Source organism: Prunus avium, chromosome 1 (assembly GCF_965620075.1).
Source record: "Prunus avium chromosome 1, drPruAviu1.hap1.1, whole genome shotgun sequence".
Classification (NCBI taxonomy): domain Eukaryota; kingdom Viridiplantae; phylum Streptophyta; class Magnoliopsida; order Rosales; family Rosaceae; genus Prunus; species Prunus avium.
Window position 1 is genome coordinate 42,593,040 of NC_142284.1, and position 23,755 is coordinate 42,616,794.

Consider the following 23,755-nt stretch of genomic DNA (forward strand, 5'->3'; position numbering starts at 1 on the left):
TCAGTTCGCTTTCAGATGAAAGAACTGGGACAACTCAAGCACTTTCTTGGGCTAGAGGTTGATCGCACACAAGAAGGGATATTTCTATGTCAACAGAAATATGCAAAAGATTTGTTGCAAAAGTTTGGGATGCTTGAATGCAAGCCAATCTCAACGCCGATGGAGCCCAATGTCAAGATATGCGCATATGAAGGCAAAGACTTGGAAGACGCAACGATGTATCGACAATTGGTGGGTAGTCTAATCTACTTGACATTGACTCGACCTAATATTTCATATGCAGTTGGTGTGATGAGTCGATACATGCAAAATCCAAAGAAGTCTCATCTAAATGTAGTACGGCGAATACTGAGGTATGTGAAGAATACAATTGACTGTGGTCTCTTGTACAAGAAAGGAGAAGATTGCAAGCTAATTGGTTATTGCGACGCTGACTATGCTGGAGATCATGATACTCGTCAATCAACTACCGGGTACGTGTTTAAGCTTGGTTCAAGAACAATTTCTTGGTGCAGTAAGAGACAGCCGACGGTATCTTTGTCAACCACGGAAGCAGCGTACAAGGCAGCATCAATGGCAGCTCAAGAGATCACGTGGCTGACACAGCTAATGAATGATCTACATCAACTGGTAGATTATTCAGTGCCGTTATACTGTGACAATCAATCGGCAATTCGTTTGGCGGAAAATCCAGTTTTTCACGCAAGAACCAAACATGTGGAGATACACTACCATTTTATCAGAGAGAAGGTTCTACAAGAAGAGATTGAGATGAGACATATCAATACAGATGATCAAATTGCGGACTTGTTCACAAAAGGTCTGAGTACCGGCAAGTTGGAAAGATTTCATCATAAGCTCAATGTGGTGCGAAGAATGTGAGCTGGTGTTGAGGGGGAGTGTTAAAGTATCAAACCCAGCTCAGCCCATTTTGAGGAGCAATCTCTACAATGTTCTAGAAGCAAGTATAAACAACAAGGTAATAATACCACTAGAAATATCTAGAATAATATATGAGAAAACAATAGCTGAAGTATAAATGCCCAAGTCGGTGGAGTGGCTAAGCAAGTTGGCAGATTGAAGCTTGGAGAATAGTCTAGAAGGTAACCATGTAACTAATATTATATAGCCAAGGTGGTGAGCTATGTCGGCTAGAACAACTATAAATAGGCATGAAGCCATGACTTGTAAAATCAATCAAGAAGTGAAGTGTGTCAACTAGAAGAGTGAGCTATAGAGCTAAGTAGTTATTGTGAGAAGTGTGAGTGAAGTGAGAAAGAGTGCTTGTAAGAGTTTTTCTTTCCTTTGAGAGTTGTCTTGTTGTAATATTTTGCAAGTCTGATACAAGTAAATTGTTTACTTGTTTTGTCTCCCACAAGTCTAAATTAGAGTTGTGTACTCTAAATTTTCTCAATAGCTAGAACCATGAAAGCACCTGGAAGAGGTGATACAATCTACAGGGAGAGCTTTGAGAGCAACCCAGCTGCCTATTTCAAGGATTTGCGCAAATAGCTTGGAACTACTTACTCAGTGCTATATGAATAAAGAGTAGTATTCTACTCTATTGCTGCTTTTGTTAATCTATCTATCTATCCATCTTTATGTAATGTCCCTATGTTAATGAAAGTACCCTCATCTTGGTTTTGGGATTAATTACTAATTACATATTGTGTTTAAGCTTTCTTTCTGCCATTATTTAAATTCCTTTTACTATATATGGATGATGCATTCAGATTGAAAATGTTTATTACAATTGTAAGCATAAGATTTCATTGTACCCAAAAAAGAAGAACAAACAGGAAAACTTCGGACTGTCCAAAATGCTGCTGAACTAAAGAGAACAATCGTTTGGTAAAGTTGAAAGGGCGATTGACAAATAAGCTCTTGTCTCGTCGCAAAGTGAAAGGCAACATGTCCGCTTGATACACCATTTGCCGTTCAAAGTGAGTGCAGCATTACCTGAACTCCACGCTGTGGCCGAACTGTAAGATAATGTAAGGGCAAGTGGACATAACCTGGGGAAAGGGTGAATGCGTATTGTTGTAGAATCATTGACAAAGCAATCTTCGCTTCAGTCGTCGCAAAGTTCAAGCCTACACAAGTTCGAGGTCCCAATCCAAAGGGTATGAACGCACCAACATGATTGTTGGTTGCTTTGGCAACCCCTTCTGAGAATCTCTCTGGTTTGAAAAGTTGCACATCTTGTCCCCAGATTTGAGGATCATGGTGAAGTGCTACGATTGAGACAACCAATTCAAGATTACTAGGAACAATGAGCTTTCCTAGTCTAACTTCCCTTTCTACATTCCTCATAACCGAAACAGCAGGGGGATATAACCTTAGAGCCTCATTGATGATCATACTCATCTGCATGAAAATGAAAAAATAGATAACTGAATCAGGATCTCAAACTTTATTGAGAACATATTTCTACCACCTAGACAAGTTTCTTACTGTTTTTAGTTTGCCAATGCCATCAAGATTTGGAGTATGTTTTCCAAATAGTTGTAGCACCTCCTTTCTTGCTTCCTCTTGCCAATCTGTATGGAGTGCCAGGAGAAAGATAGTCCAAGAAAGCAATGTATTAGTGGTTTCTTGTCCAGCAAAGTAAAACGTCTTGCACTCATCAATTAACTCATCCACCGAAATCCTCTGGTTCTCATTGGCTTCGTGATTAGCCTTCAAAAGTAATCCAAGAAAATCACTCCCAAAGCAGTTCTTTTCTACAGCTATTGTCTTCTTTTCTCTTTTCCTAACCATCTCTATTATGGAGGCATGAATTCCTTTCTCAAGTTTGTCTGATTCAATCTCATCGCTGGTTTTGAAAAACTTACTGCATCATTGAATGAAAGACTAAAAATGAGATAACAGAAGTAACTCCACAAAATTTCCTTATTTCCTTTTCTTTTCAATTGGAGTATTAAAAGTACTGTGTTACCTGATTCCAGGAACCCTGACTTTGAGAATATTTTTGAATATTAGGAATCCTAACTTCATCAACATCTCAAAAATGTCCTGTCCTTCTACATAGCTGCTGCCAAATGCTGTTCTGGAAATCACTTCCGACGTGAACAATCTAAACTCTTCAAACACCTCAATCTCTTTTCCTTCATAAACTTTCCACCTTTCTAGCATCGTCTTGGCACTAGCTACCATATCTGGAATCATACTCTAGTAAAACAATGATACCATCATGCTATTAGCAGACTTTTGCCTTCAATTTAGTCTTTTCATGTTTAAATAGTTGACACAGCTATTACTATAATACTCTTTGCAACAGAGTATCAGTAACTTTAAAAAACTTACTTTTAAACTCTCTCCATGGAAGGCATGGGTGGCCAGCTTTCGTAGTTTTGCCCATTTTTCAGCTTCGGTTGTTGCCACAAGGCCATCTCCCAATAGCTTCTTCACAAGGTGTGGGGGCTCTCTTTTCGAATAAGCTCTGCCTTTGTTATTCAGTATCTCTTTGCACAACTCAGGTTCTGTAATGACCAACTGAGCCTGAGAACCATGCCATTGAAGATAATTCTTACCTGTAATTGCATGCAAAAATGACCAAAAGTGATCTTGTTTAGATAGAACTAAGATTTAAATACAATAGTTAACTAATTGAGATGGCTTGTTTGTCAGTTACCATATATCTTGGTCCACGAGTGAATGTGAGGTTGAACTACAGAAAGTATGTCGTGTGATAAAATTTGGGGCCTGCTCATGACTTCCTTTTTCATGCTGGAGATTTCTTTGGTATTTCCATAGATGAATCTGTAAGAAGGGCCTTTGATCCCCTGCAAAGCCATCAGCTTCTTTATGCGAATCGGAGTCCACCATAGTTTGTGAAGGATCTTGATGAAAGCTAAGACAAGGAGCAGACACAGAAAGCTTGAAAGAATGATTATTAGGCCTCCCAAAGTAGTCATTCTTTTTGGGTATTGTTTCTATCTCTTTCTCTGAATCTACTGAGTTTTTAAAGCTTTTCTTGCTCCTTATTGTTTAGAAAAAGTTAAGAAAAAACCAGTTTTAAATCATCTGGTCGTGTTAGCTTCTGATTGTTACTTAGTTATCCTGCTATTTACTACAATCCAAAGGGCAAATATCATCGTAAGTGATTCTCATTGGAACCTTAAGCTGCCATTTGTCGACTTTTGATACATATATGGTAGTGACTTCATGTTGGAATTATCTCCCGGCTTCCCTATGAAAATTTTGATTTGAAAAGTAGTGAACAACCTCTCTTCTTGTCAACTTTCTATATATAGTGAGATAGACAGGGAGGGAGTATACCAAGATAAGATAGTTGTATCCAACATTACGGAGTTCATATGTTTCTTACTGCAGCAGCTGGCACTAGCAGGCATAGCAAATTATGTCCACCAGTTTGTGTGATTAGCTGTCTTGGATGGATAAGATTGTAATAAGGGACTTTTGTGAATTTTGAAGACAAGGAAAAGCGGCTCGTTTGTGAAACATGTTATGACCTAGAGATAAAGTATAATACAAATAAGATTACCCAAAAAAGAAAAAATGTAACTAGTAATTTTATAAAGAAATTAGTGTATAGTGACAAAAAAACTTTAGTAATTAGCATGTGAGACATTACCTATTTTTGTTTTGGATATAGTGGATGAGTTATAAATTTTATTTTGTTAAAAGCCAATGGGCCTACGCAGGTGCTCTTTACTTCCTCACTTATTAGTAGCTGCATTTGTAACCGACTCTGCAGTTTCCCATGCAATGCAATTTTTGCTTCTATAAAATTAATTTTTGTTTTTGTTGCTAGTTTCGTTTTTGTTTTTGTATTTTTTACATAATTGATATCTACATTGTATTTTTGCTGCAGTTTTTGTTTTTATTTGTAGTTTTTGCGTGCATATGTGTTGAAATGATTTTTTTATTAATTTTTATAAAAGAACTGTTGATTTTTTATATAAATATTGTATAACTGAAAAAATATTACAAAATCAAGTTTGGTGTAGTGGTATGTGAGTGAGCCCTCCTCCTTCAAGGGTCAAGGTTCAAGTCCCTTCAATGACATAAAATCTTTTTTTTAAAAGGTGAATAAAGGGCAATGGAGTTGGTCCCCTGCAGACGGTGGTGTTCGGCGGCCGGTGGCCGACGGTGGCGGTGGCGGTGGCAGTGGCTATTGGCTGGATGTGGACATGTGGCATAGTTTGCTTGCCTTAGAAGGAGTGGCATTGTGTGTAATTTTGATATTTTTTAATGATATTTTTGTAAAATTAGATACTACATTTTGGTCTTTGGCCTTATGCTAATTAGAAGAAATTGTATTCCTATCTTCCAAATTAGTAAACTATATTGTGTTTTAAAACTAAAGCTCCCTAATTTTATTCACAAGTCTGCATATACTTAACTTGCCCTAAACTTTTAAAAAGTAAAGACACAAGATAATCGATTCTCTCTCGCTAGCGAGGAGAGACACAAGCTAGGGTTAGGGTTTGGTCTGTGAGCCATCCAGGGGCGTTTAGCTTGTCTCCTCTTGTCTTGTCTATAGCAACTTCTCCTTTACTTCTCTTGACATATAGACATCAACTTCTCCTCTTGCTAGCAACTTCCCTTTTTGGCAACAATTATTCTTCTCATTCTCTTCTTTTTAATTATCTTATGCATCTTTAATTTGAGATTGAGTATTCTAGTGTTTAATTAGGAATGAATTAAAATTTGGGGGTTTTATTGAAATTAATTAGGGCTTTGATTTTAGGAATTTTGTTGAGATGTTTGATTTGTGTTGGTATGTTTAATTAAATGCATTGATGCTATTATGAGAATTGATTTATTTTTGTTGAGATGTTCGATTTCTCTTCTTGGCAAAATCTTCTCGAATCTCCAATTGTTGAGTCTCAAGTTGAAAAGGTTGAGAATCAAATAGTCAATGACAATCAAGATTTTAATATCAATTATCTTCAGCGTGATCTAGAGTTACGTTGTCTAGCTTTAGTTTTTGTATTTGTTAAACTTTTATTTATTGATAGATATGCATTTGAGGGTAAGGCTTATTACGTCCCTCTGACTATGTGTATCTTTATATGTTTATTAACAAAATCCACTCGTATTGTCGAGTATAGTATGTAAGTTTTGCCTAGTCGGCTTTCGAATCATGGAACTACCACTGGCGCTGGTCACCTCATTTTCAGTTTTGTCCGCTTTCCTCACGAATCATGTCGCCCTTATCACTTCCTTTCATTTGTTCTCTCCGCAGCAGCGCCCTTGACTTCTCCTTCTTGAGTCGTCGTGGTGCGCCTTCGCCTTCCAGCAGGGGCGAGTCCACAGAGGAGCAAGGGTGGTCAATTGACCCTTGCAACCTCTGAAATCCTCCATTAGAGCAGCCCAAGTTGACCCTCGCAAGGTGTTCGACGAAATGCCCCAAAGGGGCAACTTCTGTGCAACTGGAGGTGTTCGCGCAACGCAGTGCGCGTGCGTCCTTTTTTTTTTTTGTTCGCTCGACGTCAAAATGACGTCGTTACACTTAAGTGTTTTTTGTTTTTGTTTTTTTGTTTTGTTTTTGTTTTTGTTGCGCTCGACGTCAAAACGACGTCGTTCCACTTACGATTTCCTCTTTTTAAAACATCTGGCCAAAACGACGTCATTTTGGCACAGGTCACAGGTTTAAAAAAAATAAAAAATAACGCAGTAGCTGCTGCTATGTTGCTGCCTGATAATTCCTCCTCCCCAAATCAGTTTTAATTCATTTATAACTTCTCAATCTCAAGTTTTCAACCCTAAATCCCCAACCCCAACTAAAACAACATTCCAACCTCCAATTCAATGGTGGCTTCTCCTCCCCCCCACAAATCTGGCGATGGCGGCAGCAAAGTGGCGGTGGTGGGCAACAAAAACTTAAATAGCTATTGTCCTCCATATTCAATTTGATTTCAAAGTTGGATTTGTCCCTCAAATTTGAAAGTATGTTATCTTAATTTCTTTATGCTTTAATAATTAGTAAAGATTATTATATTCTTGATTAGTTGTTGTTGTTTGTTGTTAAGATTTTATTTTGGTTTGTTAGTTTGAATAAATTAGGGCTATACTTTTATGTTAGTTTGAATAAATTAGGGATTTTGGTTTTGATTAGTTAGTTTGAATAAATTAGGGTATTATTTTTATGTTAGATTATATCTTGGTTAGTTTCAATAAATTAGGGGTTTCGGTTTTGGTTAGTTAGTTTGAATAAATTAGGGTTTTACTTTTATGTTAGATTATATCTCTTGGTTAGTTTGAATAAATTAGGGGTTTTGGTTTTGGTTAGTTAGTTTGAATAAATTAGTGTTTTATGTTAGATTATATTTGGTAAATTTGATTAGTTGTTGAGATTTTATTTTGGTTAGTTTGCATAAGTTATGGGTTTTTATTATTGTTGATGCTTGCTTGGTTATTTTTATCAATACAGTTATGGAACGCTACTTTAAGAGAAGGTTCGCATCAACTACTTCTAGTTTGGATAATATGGGTAGTTCGAGTTCGAGAGATGTGGATAGTTCGAAAGAAAGTGAGTTGCAAGATATCTTGGCTAATCTTATTGCAGACCCTGGACTTTGGCCTCAAATGTTGGATTATGATCCTAACATTAGAGACGAAGTTCGAAGAGCATATCTACAAAAGGGTCCATGTCAGCCTAAAGATCACACATTTCCACAAACTGATCTTTCAGGGTATGATCGACGCTTTAATGTCAAGTGGTTTGATGAGTTGACTGATTGGAGTACAGTATTAGTAAAGATGCTGCATTTTGCCCTTATTGTTATCTCTTCAATTCCAATTTAAGAATTGGTCAAGGATGTAGCGAGGCCTTCACAGAGATGGTTTTTAGGAATTGGAAAAAAAAAGATAAAATTAGGCAACATGTTGGACTTGTTGGAAGTGTTCATAATCAATCTAGACAATATTGTGTGTGTTGAAATAAAAAAATTGGCAAATAAATTTTATCATTTATTTCAAATAAAAAAATTAAATGATAAATGCAAGCCAATATAGGTTCCCAAAATTTTGGGATATCTGTTATGTTTCAAATTGGTAAGGCTAAATCTTATCAACACTTATCTGAAATTCAAAAGTGTTGTTTGCTCAAAGGAGTCTTATCTAGTTGGCCTATAAAAAGGCTACAACAGAAAAAAGAAAGGGGAAAGTCGACGACACTGCTGGAGAAATTAGAGCAGTGCAAAGAAGAGAGAAAAAAATATAGGCATAGCATGCCACAAATCCATGGGTGAGAAACCCATAAATTATTTGGACGTAAAAATCCGTATGGGTGAGGAACTCAGAAGCTCTTCAGATAAACAAAAATCTGGAAAATGGGTTCACAAATGCAAATAAAAAAAAAGTGGTTATACCTCTCCTCTGCGTTTGGTGAACCTAATCAACTTTCTCCCTCTCTGTCAAAAAAAGTAAAGGCACACTGATTTCTTTTGTGTCTGAACTCTGAAACAAAAACAAACCAAAAAAAAAAAAAATCAGTTGTTTGCATAAGGTTCGGTGCATACAGAGGCGTGGACTAAAAAGAAAAGAAGTTGAAGCCAGTCTCGCTTTTTCTGGGCAGCCTGGTGTTGCTGCACATAGCAACAGCAAACAAAAAAAATTGAAGAAAAGGACAGCCACGTTTTGACAGCTTGGTGTTGTCGCGCATAGCAACAACAAACAAGAAAAATGTACAAAAAGGCAGCCACGTAATTCTTTTGGCAGCATATAAGAGCAACAAACAAAAAAATAAAGGAAAGAAAGATAGCCACTTTCTGTTGGCAGCTTGTTGTGCAGCAAACCAAAAGAGAAGAAAAGTCAACAAAGAGGACAACAACAAAAAAAAAGAAGATAAAAAGGCAAAGGAGGAGGGAACTGGCTGACGCCACTTTGCTTGGCTAAAAGTAGGGGTGGGCACGGTATGGTACGGTATTGAGCCTGTACCGCTACCGATACCGGAAATTTAAATCTGTATGGTACGGTATGGGATTATCGTTTGTCAAAATTGGTACCGTACCATACCGTACCGTGTCGGTATCGGTACGGTATCGGTACCATTTCGGTACAAAAATGACACAACTAAAAAATGAACCAATTCACAATTCAATATTCAACATATTCATTTACCAAAATAAGTGATGCCTAAGTTACAAATTCAAAGATTCAACATATTCAATTATCAATATCCAAATCCTAATCAACATATTCAATATCCATCAACATATTCAATATCTAAATCAACCAAATCCTAATCAACATATTCAATATCCATTGAATATAACATATTCAATATCCATCAACATATTCAATATCCAAATCAACCAAATCCTAATCAACATATGCAATATCCATCAACATATTCAATAGAAAATTATATATCTGAATAGTATTCGGTACGGTACGGTATTGATCGGTACCAAATACTTGATACCGCTACCATACCATACTCTATTGGTACGGTACGGTACCGAATATTAATCGGTACCGAATAAAACGGTATGAAATCGGTATGGTACGGTTCGGTTAGGGTACGGTTTCGGTATTTCGGTTTTAGATGCCCACCCCTAGCTAAAAGGGTTGAAGATTAAAAGGCCAGCAAAGAAGAAAGGAAGGAGGTCAGCCAAAAGAAAAATAAGTACAGAAAAAAAATAATAAAAAAGGAAAAAGGGCTGGTACCCCTTCCTAGCTTGCGGCAGTTTTCTCCTTTTGCTTGCAAAGGTTCTGTACCAATTGTGGCTTTTGTGTAGTCTTTTAAAGGCTGAACAGATACAAAGATTGCTCTCAATTTGGACTAATTACAAGCATTCTAGATAAATGTGGGTGTGCAAGGTCTGATTTTACTTGGAAACAAACTCTACGAAGAGTTGAATAGCTATCAGGTTGTTTCAATCAGCTGCTAGACCAAAGCTTTTCTGGGCTCCTTGCTTGTGGGCTAACTGACAACAAATTTCAAAGGCCCAAAATAGATTAATGGGCTGTCAAAAAATGATTGCCCATTAATTCTCAAAAAAGTCCAATATTTTTAATGGGTGGTTAAATAATTACCCATTAAATTTACAGATGCCCCAAATTTCTCATTATATGGTTTATGGATTAATTTTATATAAAAAATCCTCATAGTCATATTTGGGTCCAAATGCAAATGTCAATTTTAGAAAATTAGTGGGTTAATCAAAATTGCTCATTATTTTTCTTAGACATTAACAAAAAGAAAAATGGTACAAAACCATCAAATTTTGCTCATGGTTCATCTACCCATGCAAATTTCAATGAGATTAAATTCAAATCTCTCAAACACAAATTCTCAATTAGTGGGCTACACTTACCCATTAATTTCCAATTTTTCTCATGGGTCACCCATGCAAATTTCAATGAAATTAAATTCAAATTTCTCGAACACAAATTCTCAATTAATGGGCCACACTTACCCATTAATTTCCAATTTTTCTCATGGGTCATCTACCTATGAAAATCTTCAAATTGTCTCAAAGACAAAATTTCTAAATTATTGGGCCACACTAACCCATTAATTTCCAAATTTTGGAACTATGTCGATTTGATCCCATTAAGGGTACGTAGGCAGTCTAGCTCCTACTAGACACAGCCACAACAAAATATGAATACTTGTTACATTGACCAAATTCTCCCAGATTAAATCTCTCTCCACACAAATCAATTCCGAACTACGTTGGTTTGATCCCTTCGAAAGGGTACGTAGGCAATCTAGAGATTCAATCTAGATGCAACCGCCCAAATCTCAAATCTAAACAGAATCCCTGGTTATTCTTAACTAAATTCACCCCAAACACACATCAAAATCGAATCCCTAGTTTATTCAGCTAAATTCACTCAAACACTTTCTCAATCAAATTCATACAAATCTTTCTTTTTGCAATGAGTCATTCATTCATTGGAATTCTTTGAACTACGAGTAGCTTGATTCCCGCGAGGGGTACGTAGGCATCTTGAGGTTGGACTTGGGAGCAGCCGCAAAACCAAACACACACATTCTGTTCTTTATGATGGAATCAAAGGGTGTTCCCTTGAAGTAAGGGATTGTAATTAAGAGGCTTGCGTCTCGAATGGGTCGAACCTAAATTAATAAAACCCAATTATTTAATTAATGGTGATGAAATTATGTTGGGAGGTTCACATTTTTCTTTAACAGTGTGGATCTTATGAATCAAAAGCAACACATCCGAATAGTTTCGATAAAGCAATTAGAGCTGTCACATCCCAGGATCGGCTCCGCCTTAGCACGATATTGTCCGTTTTGGGTCCCCCTCTCTGCCCTCACGGTTTTGTTTTTGGGAGCTCACGAGCAATTTCCCAGTGGGTCATCCATCCTGGGATTGCTCTAACCCCAACTCGCTTAACTTCGTAGTTCCCATGACTCTGAAGCCAGTGAGCTCCCAAAAGGCCTCGTGCTAGATGGATGCGGGCATGTACATATAAGGCACATCACCCCCTCTCCGTTGGTCGATGTGGGATCTTAAAATCCACCCAGCTTAGGGGCCCGACGTCCTCGTCGGCACACTCGCACCACACGGCAGAGTGGCTCTGATACCAAATTGTCACATCCCGGAATCGGCTCCGCCGTAGCACGATATTGTCCACTTTGGGCCCCCCTCTCTGCCCTCTCGATTTTGTTTTTGGGAGCTCACAAGCAACTTCCCAGTGAGTCACCCATCATGGGATTGCTCTAGCCGCCAACTCGCTTAACTTCGGAGTTCCCATGACTCCAAAGCTAGTGAGCTCCCAAAAGGCCTCGTGCTAGATGGATGTGGGCATGTACATATAAGGCACATCACCCCCTCTCCGTTGGTCGATGTGGGATCTTACAAGAGCAAGCTCGTATTGATTATCGTATTTGCTTGACAACATCTCTTGATTGCGTGAGATTTTTGTTGAGGCAAAGTCTTCCTTTTCGTGGGCATGATGAGAGTGACACTTCAAGCAACAAGGGGAATTATTTGGAGCTCTTACAATTTCTTGCTAATCATGATGAGAAAGTTAACGCCGTTGTGTTAGAGAATGCTCCCGGGAATCTCAAGTTAATAGGTCCAACAATTCAAAAAGATCTTGTGAATGCTTGTGCCACTGAAATTATTAAGCAAATCATTAAGGATATGGATGGTGCATTCTTCTCTTTATTAGTTGATGAATCATGTGATGTGTCAGTAAAAGAACAGATGGCGGTGGTGTTTCGTTATGTGGACAAAAGTGGAGATGTAATTGAGAGGTTTGTGGGCATTCAACATGTTAGCGACACTACATCAAATACACTCAAGGAGGCTATTGACACATTGTTTTCAAGAAAGGAATTGAGCAGTTCCATGCTAAGAGGACAATGATATGATGGAGCTAGTAATATGAAGAGTGAGTTCAATGGTCTTAAAACACAGATTTTGAGAGAAAATCCTTGTGCCTATTATATTCATTATTTTGCACATCAACTTCAATTAGCTCTTGTGGCTGTGGCAAAGTGAAATGCTGGTTTTGCCACTTTCTTCACGTCTTGCAATAGCTTGGTTAATATTGTTGGAGCATCGTGTAAGCATCATGACATGCTTAGAGATCAACTACAAAAGGATATTATGGAAGCTCTTGAAAAAGATACTTTTTCAACAGGGCGAGGCTTAAATCAAGAAACTTGTCTCAAGCATCCCGGTGATACACGTTGGAACTCACATTATGGTACATTACTTAGTATAATCTCCATGTTTAAATATGTGGTGAAAGTGCTCAAATTATTATTGAGGATGGCTCCACTGATAATCTAGGTGAAGCAAATAGGTCATTAAGAGAAATACAATCGTTTGAGTTTGTATTTCACCTATTTTTCATGAGATCTATATTGGGAGCCTCAAATGACTTGTCACAAGCATTACAAAGGAAAGACCAAGATATTGGGAATGCAATGACTTTAGTGAAAGTTTGCAATGACCAACTACAACACATGAGAGAGAATGCATTTGAAGCCTTGCTTGATCAAGTATCTTCCTTTTGTGGCAAACATGATATCTTGGTTCCAAACATGTATGATGCATATGTAGCTCAATGGAGATCACATCGGAGAGCTCCTATAATAACACACCTCCATCATTATCGTGTGGACATCTTTATTCAAATCATTGAGTGACAACTTGCGGAATTAAATCATCGCTTCAGTGAGGTAAATACTGAGTTACTTCTTTGTTTGACATGTTTGAGTCCGGATGATTCATTCATAGCTTTTAACAAACAAAAGCTACTTGTTTTGCTGAATTTTATCCTCAAGATTTTACTTCCCAAGATCTCTTGGCACTTGAAGATCAATTTGAGATTTATATTAATCATATGTGTACGATGATCGATTTTTCTCAATTGAAAGGGATTGGTAGCCTTGCTTCTGTGGAAAGAGCATTTTCTGCTATGAATATTGTGAAAGGTCCACTTCGCAACCGAATGAGAGATCAATGGTTGAGTGATAGCTTGCTTATTTATATTGAGAAAGATGTGTTTGCTTGTATTGATAATGAAACTATAATGCTATGTTTTCAGAATATGAAAACCCGTCGTGGACAATTGTAATGTGGTTTTTTCTATTAATTATGAATGCTAATATTATCGTTTCATTTTTATGGGTATATTTTGTATAATTCTTTTTTTACCTTTAGATGTTGACCTCTAGAAGGAAATTTCCTGGATCCGCCACTGCCTCCAGCATCGTCGTTGCGCGCCTTCACCTTCCAGCTTCGAGGATGCACGCTTTCCCCTGTTGTGCGCTCCCTTGTATCATCAGAATGGGTTATGTCACCAGTCTCCCTCAGTGGCCGTTTGGGATCGTGAAGGACGGCTTATCATCTTTACTCGCTGGTTGATCGGTTCATAATTGTATATCATTTTGTACCCTTCTAGCTTATGATTTGGTTATGTTTTTGAGTTAAACTTGTGCTTTTAATCCTTTTTGTGTTTATCTTTCAGTTCATTGAGCTTTAGGTAATAATGATGGCTTTAGAGAGCATAATTCATGCAATTCAAGCATGTTAAGGCCTAATTTGGATGAATGGATGAAGAGCTTAAAGACAAACTCATTTTGGCTACAGCCCCCTGCCAGTCCAGTTCCGTAGGTCATATTGCAAGCTTTGTTTCAACAACCTACATAGCTCGAATGAGGCCAAATTCTTCATGAAAGTTGTTCCAATTGGTGTGTACTATAACATATCCAAAATTCAGCCCTATTGGATAAATCTGGAGTCCGTTACCTAGCAAACACAGAACCATGCTCAGGATGGATCTTATCAGCGCGGAAAATGAGTTAGCAATTTGTTTTGGCCTTAACTTCCTCCTCCGACCTTGGATTGGCCCAAATAACATATGGCTGGAAAGAAGACATTCTGAACTTCAATTTCGAGTGCTTAAAGTCCTAATTTGATTAAGAGAAGCCCAAGTTGTAAGCCCTTGAAGTTGCTGGTCATGCTGACCTCAGCATGTGCTGGTTGGATGCTTGGTCATGGTGAGCTAGGTATGAGCTATCATTTCTGGTTGGAAGCTTGGTCATGGTGACATGAAGATGAGCTAGGGCTGCTGGTGGGATCTATTGGTGAAGTGCATCAACCAATTCAAGATTTTCTAATACAAGTGCATCACCCAATTTAGATTTTCTAATACAAGTGCATCAACCATTTCAGATTTTATAAAACAAGTGTTGTATGCATTAGCCATATTGAATTCAGATTTTCACTTCCCTTAGGCCTATAAATAGGGAAGTTCTCTAAGCTTGTAAACACACCCCAAGGGGGGGAGCTCTCAAACACTTCTCTAGAGCTCCCTTCCCTTCTCTCCCTCAAATTCTCTTAGTTTCTCTTTCTAGTTTTCAATTGTTATAATGAGATCTTTGTGCTGAAATTTTCCTTTAAGTCTTTCCAAGTTCTACTTTAATTTTCATTGTTATGTAAATTCTTTTCTTTAGTTTCAAGTTTGATTAGTTTCCAAGTTTCAATTATGATTTTTGTTCTTATTCATTATGCTTATAAGTTAATATGCTAGTTTGAATGATTGATCACCATTTAGGCTTGCATGTTAGCTATCTTGGTTTGAATTAAGAGTAGACACCATACTTTAATTCGAATTGAACTATGAATAGGAAGAGTATGTATGGACATTCGACAACAGGGATTAGATACATGCTTGGTTGTTTAAATTGTTCTTCTATGCTTAATGGGTTCCTAATGCTTAATTTTAGGTTAGACAACAAATGATCAAATTAGGGAATTAGGAACACAAGGTTATGACCACACACCATGGCTTAATCATACATTAGCTAGAATCAATCCGTTAATCTAATTGAACTTGGGAACTTATCTGCTTGAGTAAGTTATTTTCTTTCTTCCTTGTTTTATTTATTTCCTTTCTTTTTCATTTCTGTTTTGTGTAGGAAAAATGAATTGGATCATTTAATCACCAATCCTCGTGGGATCGACCTCGCACTTACATACGCTATACTACCGAACGGCTCGTGCACTTGCGAGTATCACAAGTTGAGGATGCAACTGAATCCATTTTGGTGCAGCTGTATCTACACAACACTGGTTTCTACGGAGATTGGTTGGAGTGGTGGTTCTGTCGAGATGCTCTAAGGTTAGTGTATTGCTGCTTCACTGGTTTTCGGCAGGGTATGTTTGGTATGGGGGGGTTGTTGTTGTGCTCTATTTGGGCCTCATCGTCCACTAGTGGTCTTGTCTGGATTTTGCTTTGGTGTGCAGGGCCTTAGTGTCAATCGTAAGAGCCCAGCGAAGGCGTCTCCTACTAGTGACGTCTTGGTTCCTGGCGTGGGGCTTAATGGATCCTAAATACTTTTGTAGTGGTACCCGTCCTAACATGCCTATGGAGACTAGTCTAGTAAGGTCTCTTAGAGCACTTCCATCCATTTGTCATTGCAAAGGACAAGGGGAGGCAAGGAGTATTACTATTCATGTGAATAGTAGCAGCCCTTGTAAAAGGCTTGTGGTGTTTCCACCCATTGCCATGGCAACTACTATTCACATGAGATATGAGAAGAGGAATTTGTATAGAGTTTTGGTGTGGGAAGTGAAAAATATGACTAAGTATTTATTTTTTTAAAAATTCCGAAAATTTTAGTATTTTTTTTAAAAAAATTTAGATTTTTTTAATTTTTCTTTTGGTTACTGACGTCATCAAACCCAAGCTAGAGTAAGGGCTGGTTTTGCCTGAGGGCCAGTCCAGGCTTGTGGAGCCCACATCCAGCCCAGGCAAAAGTGGCCTGCTGGAACGCCATTTTTCTTCTTGGGCCTCCCCTTGCCCCAGCCCTGGCGCAACGGTGGAGTTGCTCTTAGGGGCCTCTCATAAGCTATTCAGACAACATTCACTCTTGTTTATTTACCTTAGAAAGCTCTTTTGAGGTTTTTTGAACTTTGGGCCTTTATATGCTTATTTTACGAGTTTAAATGCTCTATTTGGGCCTCATTGTTATTTTCTTTTCTTTAATTTTTAATTTTTATTATTATTTTGGGATCAAAACACCTTGTTGAGGAGGCATCAGATTTTTTAGCAAAACATTAGAATACCAACTAACAAATTCTAATGGAGTTTCAGGTTGAATTAGTAGAGCTTCAATGACGTTCAAGCTTTCTTTATTGTGCAATTGTTGTTGGGAAATACATTGACTTCAATACCACCCTCCTCTTAATTAGCATTCAGAAACCACATACTTGGATTGGAAAAACCATATTCCAATCTTCATCCAAAGGTTTTTAGTATTCAAATCCCAATCCAAAGGTTTTCAATGAACAAACAGTCGATGTTTATTACAACTGTAAGCATAAGATGTCATTCTGCCCAAAAAAACAAAAACAAAAACAAACGGGAAAACTTTGGACTACCCAAAATGCTGCAAAACTAAATTGAAAGGATAATTGACAAGTCTTGTCTGTCTTGTCTCAAAGTGCAACATTCATAGGCACAACTGATCATATCTTCGCAGTTCAAAGTGGTTGTAGCCTCACCTGAACTCCATGTTGTGGCCGAACTGTAAGATGATGAAAGGGGGAGTGGACATAACCCGGGGAAAGGGTGAAGGCGTAACGTTGTAGAATCATCGACAAAGCAATCTTCGCTTCTGTTGTCGCAAAGTTCAAGCCCACACAAGTTCGAGGTCCCATTGAAAAGGGTATGAAAGCGCCTACATGATTGTTGGTTGCTTTGGCAACCCCTTCCGAGAATCTCTCTGGTTTGAAAAGTTGCACATCTTGTCCCCAGATTTGAGGATCATGGTGGAGTGCTACGATTGAGACAACCAATTCAAGATTACTAGGAACAATCAGCTTTCCTAGTCTAACTTCCTTTTCAACGTTCCTTAGAACGAAAACAGCTGGGGGATATAATCTTAGAGTCTCATTGATGATCATACTCATCTGCATAAAAAAGAAAAATAGATAACCAAATCAGGATCTCGAACTTTATTGAGAACATATTTCTGCCACCTAGACAAGTTTCTTACTGTTGTCAGTTTGCCAATGCCATCAAGATTTGGAGTTTGTTCGCCAAATAATTGTAGCACCTCCTTTCTTGCTTCCTCTTGCCAATCCGTATGGAGTGCCAGAAGAAAGACAGTCCAAGCAAGCAAAGTATTAGTGGTTTCTTGTCCAGCAAAGTAAAACGTCTTGCACTCATCAATTATCTCCTGCACCGAAATCCTCTGGTTCTCATTGGTTTCATGATTAGCCTTCAAAAGTAATCCAAGAAAATCACTCCCAAAGCTGTCGTTTTCTCCAGTCATTGTCTTCTTTTCTCTTTTCTTAACCATCTCTATTATGGAGGCATGGATTCCTTTCTCAATTTGTTCTGATTCGATCTCGTCGCTGGTTTTGAAGAGCTTACTGCAACATTGAATGAAAGACTAAAAATGAGAGAACAGAAGTAACTCTCTAAAAATATCTTATTTCTTCTCTTCAATTGGAATATTAGAAGTACTAAATGAGAGAACAGAAGTTACCTGATGCCAGGAACTCTGACTTTGAAAATATTTTTGAATACTAGGGAGCTTAACTTCGTCAACATTCCAAACGTGTCCTGTCCTTCTGTATAGCTGCTGCCAAATGCTGTTCTGGAAATCACTTCCGACGTGAACAATCTAAACTCTTCATACACCTCAATCTCTTTTCCTTCGTAAACTTTCCACCTTTCTAGCATATTCTCGGAACTAGCTACCATTTCTGGAATCATACTCTAGTAAAAAAAAAAAATATCATAATGCTTTTAGTATTAGCATAATTACCATTCAACATATTCTTTTCGTATTTAGAAAGTGACACAGCTATGTCTATAGTACTCTTTGCAACAAAGTACCAGCAACTTAAAAACTTACTTTTAAACTCTCTCCGTGGAAAGCATGGGTGGCCAGCCTTCGCAATTTTGCCCATTTTTCAGCTTTGGTTGTTGCCACAAGGCCATCTCCCAATAGCTTCTTCGAAATGTTTGTGGGCTCTCTTTTCGGATAAGCTCTGCCTTTGTTATTCAGTATCTCTTTGCACAACTCAGGTTCTGTTATGACCAACTGAGCCCGAGAACCATGCCATTGAAGAAAATTCTTCCCTGTAATTGCATGCAAAAATGACCAAAACTTATCTTGTTTAGAACTAATAAGATTTAAATAACAATAGTTAACTAGTGGAGAGGCTTGTTTGTTTGTTACCATATATCTTGGTCCACGAGTGAATGTGAGGTTGAACTACAGAAAATATGTCGTGTGATAAAATGCGAGGCCTGCTCATGACTTCCTTTTTCATGTTGGAGATTTCTTTGGTGTTTCCATGGATGAATCTGTAAGAAGGGCCTTTGATCCCCTGCAAAGCCATCAGCTTCTGTATGCGAATCGGAGTCCACCATAGTTTGTGAAGGATCTTGATGAAAGCTAAGACAAGAAGCAGACACAGAAAGCTTGGAAGAATGATTATTAGGCCTCCCAAAGTAGTCATTTGGGGGTATTGTTTTTCTCTTTGGCTATCTCTATCTCATTCTCTGAACCTACTGAGCATTTAAAGCTTTTCTTGCTCCTGATTGTTTACAAAAAAGTCAAGAAAAAACCAATCTGGTCATGTTAAGTTTCTGATTGTACTTAGTTTGTTCTGGTATGTACTACAATCCAAAGGGCAAATATCATCGTAAGTGACTCTCATTGAAACCTTAAGCTGCTATTTGTAGACTTTTGATACATCATGGTAAGTCTAGTGACTTCATGTTGGAATAATCTCTTGGCTTCGTCACCAATGACATCACCATATGATTAATCTTGCAAAACTTTCTCTTTATCACCACACCGCGTTTTTCTTTCATGACTTTTCTCGTGCAAAAATTTTGCTTTGAAAAGTAGTGAACAACCTCTCATAATAATAGTTGTCTTTTAACATATAATTAAAATGTGCATTAATGACTTTTCTGAATTTTGTAAGACAAGAAAATGCGGCTCGTTTAGGCATCCCATGAGACATAACATTAGTATAATACAAATTAGATTATCCCCAATAAAAAATGTAACAAGTAATTTTATTCACAAGTTTGCGTATACTTAAGTTGCCCTATATATGCAATGTTGTCCCCAAAAAACTTATAATATAAAAGGAGGAGGTATATATGTTGAGAACTTGAGAGTGTTTGTCTCACATTGAAAAGTTGATGAACTTTATAAGGAGTTGGAATACTCCTCCAATAACAATTGGTTTTAGGGCAGAACCTCAACTTTCTTCATGATATCATAGCAAAAGCTTCACGTGTTGGGCTGAACGGCCACACAAGCAGATAGAATTAAACTTTCTTCATGATATGATATCATACTCCTCCAATACTCCTCAATCCATATGATTTAGTAAACAACTTCAATAGGAATTTGGAATCTAATTCTCCTCAATACAACTCCTCCTCAATTCAATTCATCCTCAATTCAATTCCTCTTGATTCAATTACGGATTAGTAAACATGCCATTAGTGGAATTATATAACAGAGCAAAGACGGTTTTTTCGACCAAGAAAATGGTCATGGGCAGAGGCCCATAATAGTTGTTCCACTATTTTGGGCTTTTAAAATGACTTTTTCACTCTTGTTTGTAACGTTAGAAAACTCTTTTGAGGCTCTCTGAGCTCTGAGCTCTAAGCCTTCTTATTTTCTATTGGTCAAAGATCGCTAGGACTTCACTTTTTTTTTTTTTTGGGATCAAAACACCTTGTTAATTGAGGTATCTGATATTTGAGCAAGAAATTCTAATGGAGTTTGCAGGACTTTCGATGACGTTCAAGCTTTCTTAATTGTACAATTGTTGTTGGGAAATGCCATTGCCTTCAATGCCATCTTTTCGTAATTAGACATTCAATCAGAAATCACATGCTTGGATTGGAAACTGTTGGAATTTAGGAGGTGTGTGATGAGTGTTTGTGACACTCTAATACCACTTGTTAGATTGTAGAGTGATTGTGAGTGGTGTTGCTATGATACCATTGTTGGTTTATGTGGTAAAAAAATTTAGGACAATATACAATAATTGAAACAAAGTGATTTTATTACATTGGAGGAGAATAGTACATAGGTGTAGGCTAATAGGTCTAGGCTAAGTGGCCTTCTTCTTAGCTTATTGGCTTATTGGCCATCACACTCTCTCTTAGCTTGGTGAGCTTATTGGCTGCTCAACATACTTTAATTTGGGTAGCTTGTTTGCTCCCATATAGTTTGGGAGTTGGCTTGTTTACTCCCCCACATGCATGACTTAGTTTGGGTCGGGTAGCTTGTAGCTCCCACATAGGTTGGGAGTTTATTAGTTCACTCCACATTTCATTCTACGTTGCATGCCTATTTATAGCCTTGGTCCACCGACTTGGGCACTTTCTCCCAACCACATGTCTGCAGTCTTGCTCTAGAGATTTCTTGCTTTCTCTAATCTCTCTTATAATATTGGGATTAAACCCAGTCAAGTTGGCATCCTTGTCCTCAAGTTATGGTGATGTTCTTGTTTTCTTTATCTATAATCATGATAGGGTTTACCTGCACATTGAGTTGCAAGTGGGGGTCATATCACTGTATTTTTTTGTTGGTTAAAGTGAAATTCATTAGATAAGGAAATTATGGTAGATAGCCCAATGATATAGGATCACAAACACAATCCCATACACTACAAGGAAAAACCCTTTTGGCGACCACCATCTTTGGTCGCTAAAAGTTGATATTTCGTCGCCAAAAACCTTTAGCGACGAAATAATTTCGTCGCTAGCTTGGTCGCCCAAAGCTCGTGGCTGAAAGTAAAAATGACAAAAGGCGACGAGAAATGATTTTCGTCGCCAAAACAATTTCGCGACCAATTTTTTCGTCGCCTTAAAGTAAACAGTTGGTCGCCTATAAAGACGGTTCCCGCGAAAATACTAAAATATGCCGCCAACTATGGAAGGATTGGGCGACCAAAGAGATTGGTTCGTCGCCGATAGTTTCTGGTGACTATGAGATTTGGTCGCTAAATCTTACTTAGTTGGTCGCTAAAACATGCATAATTTAAGTATTTAATTTTGTTTTTATAGATACATATATATATATTGTTTTGTGATAATATTAACCTTTTGTTCATTAACATATTGAAATTTAAAAAAAGAACAATAAATTTAGGTAAATAGACTAATAGAAAATGACATAAATAAAAGTTTTTCCCATTCAAAGGTACAAAAGTCATTCAAGTACACATAAAGGTGCCATATATCTAAAAATAGTAAACATGAATGAGTGGAGGCCCAACTCCATATATTTTTGCCCTTTGTAAACCCAGTTTTGCAGTCACTATTTCCCTATACACTAAGACTAGAGACCAATCATGCATCCTATGCCCTTTGTAACCCCAAGTTTTGTTGTCATGATTTCTAACATTTGTGGGTTACGGACTGTGATATGATCTCGTGGAATTCCCAAGCACTTTGCCAATTGTTGCTTGATCTTCTCAAACTCAGCCATGATATTCCTTTACAACAAAAAACAAAAAATATAAATTCATGTAGAAGGAATTAGAAAGAATTGTAATTGGAAAATGCACTATCTTTATGTAGAAGGAACAATACATGTTGCCAGTCCAAAATAACAATTCATATTCCCAAAAACTTAGCAAGAAAGTAAACAAGTTAATATAAGATAATATCCTTAAATCTCGTCATTACTTATCTCGTCAATTTAAGTGAATTCATTGAAGTCCTCTGATATATGAAAAGAGAAGGAATTTTTTTTTATAATACAGGGGTCTTTAAAAATTAAGTTTCAAAAGAATATGAGCCAAACAAGACTTTTTAAAAGGCACAACAAAGAAATAAAATTGTGGCACAATTTTTTATTTCTAATAAAGAGAAGGAAAACAAAGGATGCTCAAACCTGCCATCTGCAACAATAGTTTCACAACCTAGCGTTGGTCTCTTGGTTGTCTGAAGGGGCCTTCAAGTCTTTAATAGCTACAATTATCTATAATGGAAAATTTTCAAAAGGCAGTGCTCAATCAAGGTTGCTTCTCTTTTATTTCTTCTCACATTTTACATAAATGAAATATTAAAAGACCTGAAGATTTAAGTTCTAGAATGAAGGCTTAACAAAGAAATCTGAAAAATGCTAAATCATTGCAACATCCCACAAAGAAACAAAGCATCAATTACAAGATACTACCAGGCAACGCAAGCACAAGAAATCTTTATAAAAAAAGGGTAAATCTTAACATTTCCATGATTCCAAACTCGTAACTCAAAATATTTAGAGAAATTTTCATACCTAAAATAGAGGCAGCAGATGAGAAGTGGTTGAGGGGTCGTCGACCACCTCGTTACTAAGACAAAAACCAACTAAATTTTATTTTTACAAAATGAAAATAAAATAATTACAGAAAATTAGCTAAATAACTAATAAATAATAAAAGCACCTTTGAATCAGAGTTGGTATGTGGCTGAGCACATTGCAGAGAATCTCTAGTATATGTTGCCGTAGCAGCAAGTGGTTGGCATCAATGAAGGATGATTTTGGGAAAGAGAGTGAGAAATAAAGGCCATGAGAAATCTGAAGAGGGACGAAGAGATAGTGGGTATATAAGTGATTGGCTGGCATCGTTGGAAGATTTCATTGCGAGCGTCCGTGGAGAACGGAGTTGAAGGCATCGGTGGTGTGGAAGATGGAGAGAGTGGATACGAGAGAAGTAAATTGGGGGAAGTAACCGGTTAGGGAAATGTTTATAATTTATAGTCTCCTAGAATCAGCCACCAAGCTATTTGGTCGGCAGCCGTCAAATAAGGAAAACGACACAGTTTTAATACTTTATATCTCAAATTTAGAGACGACGCAAGCAATCTTAGGGGGGTGTATTCAATTCTAACTTTTAATGACTTTTAATGAGTTTAAAAGTCTGGAGGTATTCAATTGTGACTTTTAAATAGTCTTTGAAAGTTTAGTTGTATTCAATTGGGAGTTTTAAAGAGTATTTAAAAGTTTTGAGGTATCCAAAATGTTAATGACTTTTAAAAACTTTGTTAAATAAATGACTTTTCAATACTTTTAAAGCTAATTCTTACTACCAAAAGTCTTGATAATTTACACAAGACTTTATATTGTATTGGGAAGCTGAGAAGATAGAAACAAAACGTCTCCTAAACCCTAGAGACGAAATACTTTAGTCGCCAATAATTTTCAAGCTTAAAGGCGACCAATCTTAATATTGGTCGCCAATTCTTCTCCTGGCAACCAAATCTTTTGGTCGCCATTCGGACAAATTTTATGGTCAATTAGTTCATA

General features: G+C 37.4%; 3 protein-coding genes, 1 long non-coding RNA gene and 1 pseudogene across 4 annotated transcripts; 2 read left to right on the forward strand and 3 right to left on the reverse strand.

Moving 5' to 3' along the window:
• Positions 1-159: 159 nt before the first annotated feature.
• LOC148297859 (secreted RxLR effector protein 161 pseudogene) lies at positions 160-882 on the forward strand (annotated as a pseudogene).
• Positions 883-1,743: 861 nt separating this feature from the next.
• LOC110757767 (cytochrome P450 CYP749A22-like) lies at positions 1,744-4,153 on the reverse strand. Its single transcript, XM_021959479.2, has 5 exons — positions 3,635-4,153; positions 3,307-3,533; positions 2,939-3,171; positions 2,455-2,833; positions 1,744-2,367 (listed from the first exon to the last, which is right to left on the reverse strand). The coding sequence occupies exons 1-5, from the start codon at positions 3,915-3,917 to the stop codon at positions 1,939-1,941; spliced, it is 1,551 nt and encodes a 516-aa protein (XP_021815171.1). The 5' UTR covers positions 3,918-4,153; the 3' UTR covers positions 1,744-1,938.
• A 3,251-nt stretch (positions 4,154-7,404) lies between these two features.
• LOC148297860 (uncharacterized) lies at positions 7,405-12,320 on the forward strand. Its single transcript, XM_088248695.1, has 2 exons — positions 7,405-7,664; positions 11,885-12,320. Exons 1-2 carry the CDS (start codon positions 7,405-7,407, stop codon positions 12,318-12,320), a joined length of 696 nt encoding a protein of 231 aa, XP_088104821.1.
• Positions 12,321-16,747: 4,427 nt separating this feature from the next.
• On the reverse strand, positions 16,748-19,029 carry LOC110757728 (cytochrome P450 CYP749A22-like). The gene is made up of 5 exons (XM_021959428.2): positions 18,662-19,029; positions 18,335-18,561; positions 17,963-18,195; positions 17,468-17,846; positions 16,748-17,381 (listed from the first exon to the last, which is right to left on the reverse strand). Exons 1-5 carry the CDS (start codon positions 18,942-18,944, stop codon positions 16,953-16,955), a joined length of 1,551 nt encoding a protein of 516 aa, XP_021815120.1. The 5' UTR covers positions 18,945-19,029; the 3' UTR covers positions 16,748-16,952.
• A 2,627-nt stretch (positions 19,030-21,656) lies between these two features.
• Positions 21,657-23,152, reverse strand: LOC110757729 (uncharacterized). The gene is made up of 3 exons (XR_002526840.2): positions 22,893-23,152; positions 22,358-22,444; positions 21,657-21,956 (listed from the first exon to the last, which is right to left on the reverse strand). It is a non-coding gene; the product is annotated as an uncharacterized LOC110757729 (long non-coding RNA).
• Positions 23,153-23,755: the final 603 nt, after the last annotated feature.

Bases quoted from the DNA above. Each gene is read 5' to 3' on its own strand.
- LOC110757767 (XM_021959479.2), bottom strand. From the start codon at position 3,917: ATGACTACTTTGGGAGGCCTAATAATCATTCTTTCAAGCTTTCTGTGT. The intron at 3,172-3,306 runs GTAAGTTTTTTA...TTGTTTTACTAG, and splicing joins TCCATGGAGAGAGTTTAAAA to AGTATGATTCCAGATATGGT. The intron at 2,834-2,938 runs GTAACACAGTAC...TCAATGATGCAG, and splicing joins GTCAGGGTTCCTGGAATCAG to TAAGTTTTTCAAAACCAGCG.
- LOC148297860 (XM_088248695.1), top strand. From the start codon at position 7,405: ATGGAACGCTACTTTAAGAGAAGGTTCGCATCAACTACTTCTAGTTTG. The intron at 7,665-11,884 runs GTATGATCGACG...GTTGAGGCAAAG, and splicing joins CCACAAACTGATCTTTCAGG to TCTTCCTTTTCGTGGGCATG.
- LOC110757728 (XM_021959428.2), bottom strand. From the start codon at position 18,944: ATGACTACTTTGGGAGGCCTAATAATCATTCTTCCAAGCTTTCTGTGT. The intron at 18,196-18,334 runs GTAAGTTTTTAA...TTTTTTTACTAG, and splicing joins TCCACGGAGAGAGTTTAAAA to AGTATGATTCCAGAAATGGT. The intron at 17,847-17,962 runs GTAACTTCTGTT...TCAATGTTGCAG, and splicing joins GTCAGAGTTCCTGGCATCAG to TAAGCTCTTCAAAACCAGCG.